This window comes from Nicotiana sylvestris, chromosome 7 (assembly GCF_000393655.2).
Source record: "Nicotiana sylvestris chromosome 7, ASM39365v2, whole genome shotgun sequence".
Taxonomy (NCBI): domain Eukaryota; kingdom Viridiplantae; phylum Streptophyta; class Magnoliopsida; order Solanales; family Solanaceae; genus Nicotiana; species Nicotiana sylvestris.
Window position 1 is genome coordinate 110,514,694 of NC_091063.1, and position 3,038 is coordinate 110,517,731.

Sequence of the window (3,038 nt, forward strand, 5' to 3'; positions counted from 1 at the left end):
CTGAAAGTAGAGTGAAAGGAACCGTGATTTAAGTTTGTATATTTGCCTAACTTCAAAGGATTTTGGCCTATGAATTTCACTTATCATGCCAATCGTATTAAGATATGCCTTTTCTCCATATTACCAAAATTTCTTGAATATCTTTAACAAAGTTTTCAATTCTTTCTTGACGCAGGGAGTTCCAACACTCAAAAATGTAGTGATTACAAAATTCAAATCCAACTTTTACTAGATATTCTTATTGTTGCAAAAAATGTCAAGTGTATTTTACGTATATTTGCTGCCTCATATTTGTAATGTGGGATGGTTTGTTCTTGCAATTTTACAGTTACCAATATGCAGGTTATATTAATAAAATGGAACAAAGACTTAGTATTAGTGAAATTACACCACTAACTACAGAATGGACTTGCAAAGTCCAGGCTGTAGACAAATTTCGGCCACGAGATAGTAGAGATCAACGAGTTCATTTTCAGACAATAATTGTCCAGGATGTAAACGTAAGTCAAGTTACAACTATAGTTGTAACATAACTTATTTTCACTTGTACTCTTCCAATAATTACTTGGTCATCATTCTTAATAACATTGTAGGAGGAACAAATTTGTGTGATACTTTATGGTGACGATATTAGAAGATGTGATAACTTGTTCGAACTTTTTGAGACATATCTGATTTCAACTGCCAAGGTTAGAAATCCGCAGCCTTATTCACTACATATAAGCCAATTTGAGTGGATCGTTGACAGATTTACTATTGTGGAGTCTATCCAAAATAATAATGAAAAGGAGGTACCGTTACCTCCTCCGTCAAGACTGAGTATGATTTCGTTCGCCGACGTTGCACAACAGCCTTCCGGTGTTGAAGTTGGTATGTTTAAAATTACCCTATGCCTTATAATAGCTTAATTGCTTGAAACTCATGCAAGTATATTGGTTTTACGTACATTTGTTTTTTGTTTATAACAACAGATCTATTAGTTGTGGTGGAAAACTGTGGGGTAATGCAATACACTGCTGATCAGAGTAAGAGATTTCAAGAGGCCATAGTTATGGACAGAATGTGAGTCATTTAATCTTCTGTTACATAACAAAATCTCTAGCTCACACTTATAAAAGTACATGTACAGGAAGAAACCTCTCTTCTTCACTATATGGGAATACTTGGCAAGCAATGAAGGAGCTGAGTTACTGAGACAAGTGAGGCAACTACAAGAATATCCTATTATTCTCGCGAAGCGGATAGGTACCACAAAATATCAGGGTGGTAAGTTCATGCAGCTCCTGTTCCTACATATGGATTATTGTTTTGCATTGGTTATTAAAAAAAATTTCATGCACAGTTACCCGTTTCGCAACAAGATACAACTCAACAATCTTAATCAATCCCCTATATGTGCAAGCAACTGAATTACAGAATTGGTACAATACAAATTGTGCTTAAAATGTACCACATTATTATTTAGCTGTTATTTCTTTTGTGGAAAATAATTGTCTGACATTTCCTGTGCGAATTATAGGATAAATGAGAACAAACAAATGCTAATCGAATACACAATGAAGAGTTCAGCAGAGTCAGCTTCATCGCTTAATTTTGTAGCTGTTGACGATGAAATATTATCTGTTTCAGCTATTGCTACGCAAACCTCCACTGTGAGTTCACTAAATTACAAAATAAAATGTCGAGAACTGCCACACAATGTATCTTTTATACAATATGGATAACAATTCAATAAATTTTATTATGAGGATTCGTATATAAAAATTATTTTTAGTGTTATTTGTTCTTACGACTCTGTGTTTTGAAGATTTTTGGGTATTTGCATCAAAGCAGTGTGCTTCAATTCTTTTTTTTTGGCACAATCTTTTCAACTTTAGTGGTAATGCACCGCATTCAACAAACCTCTAAATCTAAGTTTTATATAATGAAGCTCTAGAATGCAGTCATTTTCAAGAATGATTGGGAAAATTGACTTATTGTGATGAACACTTTTGTTAGTTTTTGCACATTCACATACGTTAACATAATAGCAAATCTAATAGGGTCAGGAGAAGAGTTGGCTTTCATTAAAAGAATTACATTTTGTTGTTACTGGTATTCCACATGTGCCTTATTATCTTCTGATCTTCTTATTGACCTATTTTTCCCAAATAGTTTACATCATCATCGATTACGTTTTTCCTGTCTTCCCTTTGATGGACTGCTTGGTCAGTAAAGTAACAAATATTTAGCTATATACATGACCAATTTAGTCATTAGTGAACCCAAAGTCAACGAAGGTACTACTATGGAGAAATTGAAACTTTTGCTTTACATGAACGAGAAAATTAACCAAAGAATGAGACTTGTACGAGGAAGAACAACTTGCTCTATTCCCCGCCAATTCGTGACAAATTTAGCATTATGCTACGAAGGGATTAAGCTAATCCACTTGAACTTACTTAGGAATCTTGAAATGACTTAATTCGATAAAGAGATCGCTTCAAGAAATACTTGTTGTCCTTTGTCCTAATTTCAGGAAGCTCTCTGTGCTTACAATGTAAAGAAACATAACTCCAATTGGTGCAACAATAAGATTCTATGTGAAAATATGAATTATGTTATCTCTGATGTCTAGATATGGTAGTTGACCATATCCCGTTGTTATCTATTTTTGGATTACTGGTAGCACATTTTTCTCATTTACCAGTTATATTTTTCTGATGCATTTCTCTTCTTTCACCATTTCTACTATGGCATTCGCACCATTGCTGATTTTTCCTATGTTTCAGCCCTCCTTTGCGTACCTCACAATGGCATCTTGACCACTATTGGATCTTGTTATGCCTTTGATTACTAAATTTTTCTTTCTAAGTTTCTTCTTGGTAAAACACCAAAAGTTTACCCTGTTATCTGTTTTCTTAGGCAATCCTTATTTCAGTATTACATTTTTATCATTTCATTATATCTTCATATGTCATCTGAGGCTTAGTGGTAATGCACAACATTTGTAGCTTATGCACTCATAAGTTTTTCACAATAAAACTCTAGAATGCATG

The 3,038-nt window shown here is 33.8% G+C and overlaps 1 protein-coding gene across 1 annotated transcript; it reads left to right on the plus strand.

Annotated features, from left to right (window-relative positions):
* The first annotated feature begins 356 nt into the window (after positions 1-356).
* Positions 357-2,617, plus strand: LOC104229801 (replication protein A 70 kDa DNA-binding subunit B-like). The gene is made up of 7 exons (XM_070152094.1): positions 357-500; positions 594-870; positions 972-1,062; positions 1,130-1,266; positions 1,343-1,421; positions 1,520-1,652; positions 2,519-2,617. Exons 1-7 carry the CDS (start codon positions 357-359, stop codon positions 2,615-2,617), a joined length of 960 nt encoding a protein of 319 aa, XP_070008195.1.
* The last annotated feature ends 421 nt before the right edge of the window (positions 2,618-3,038 follow it).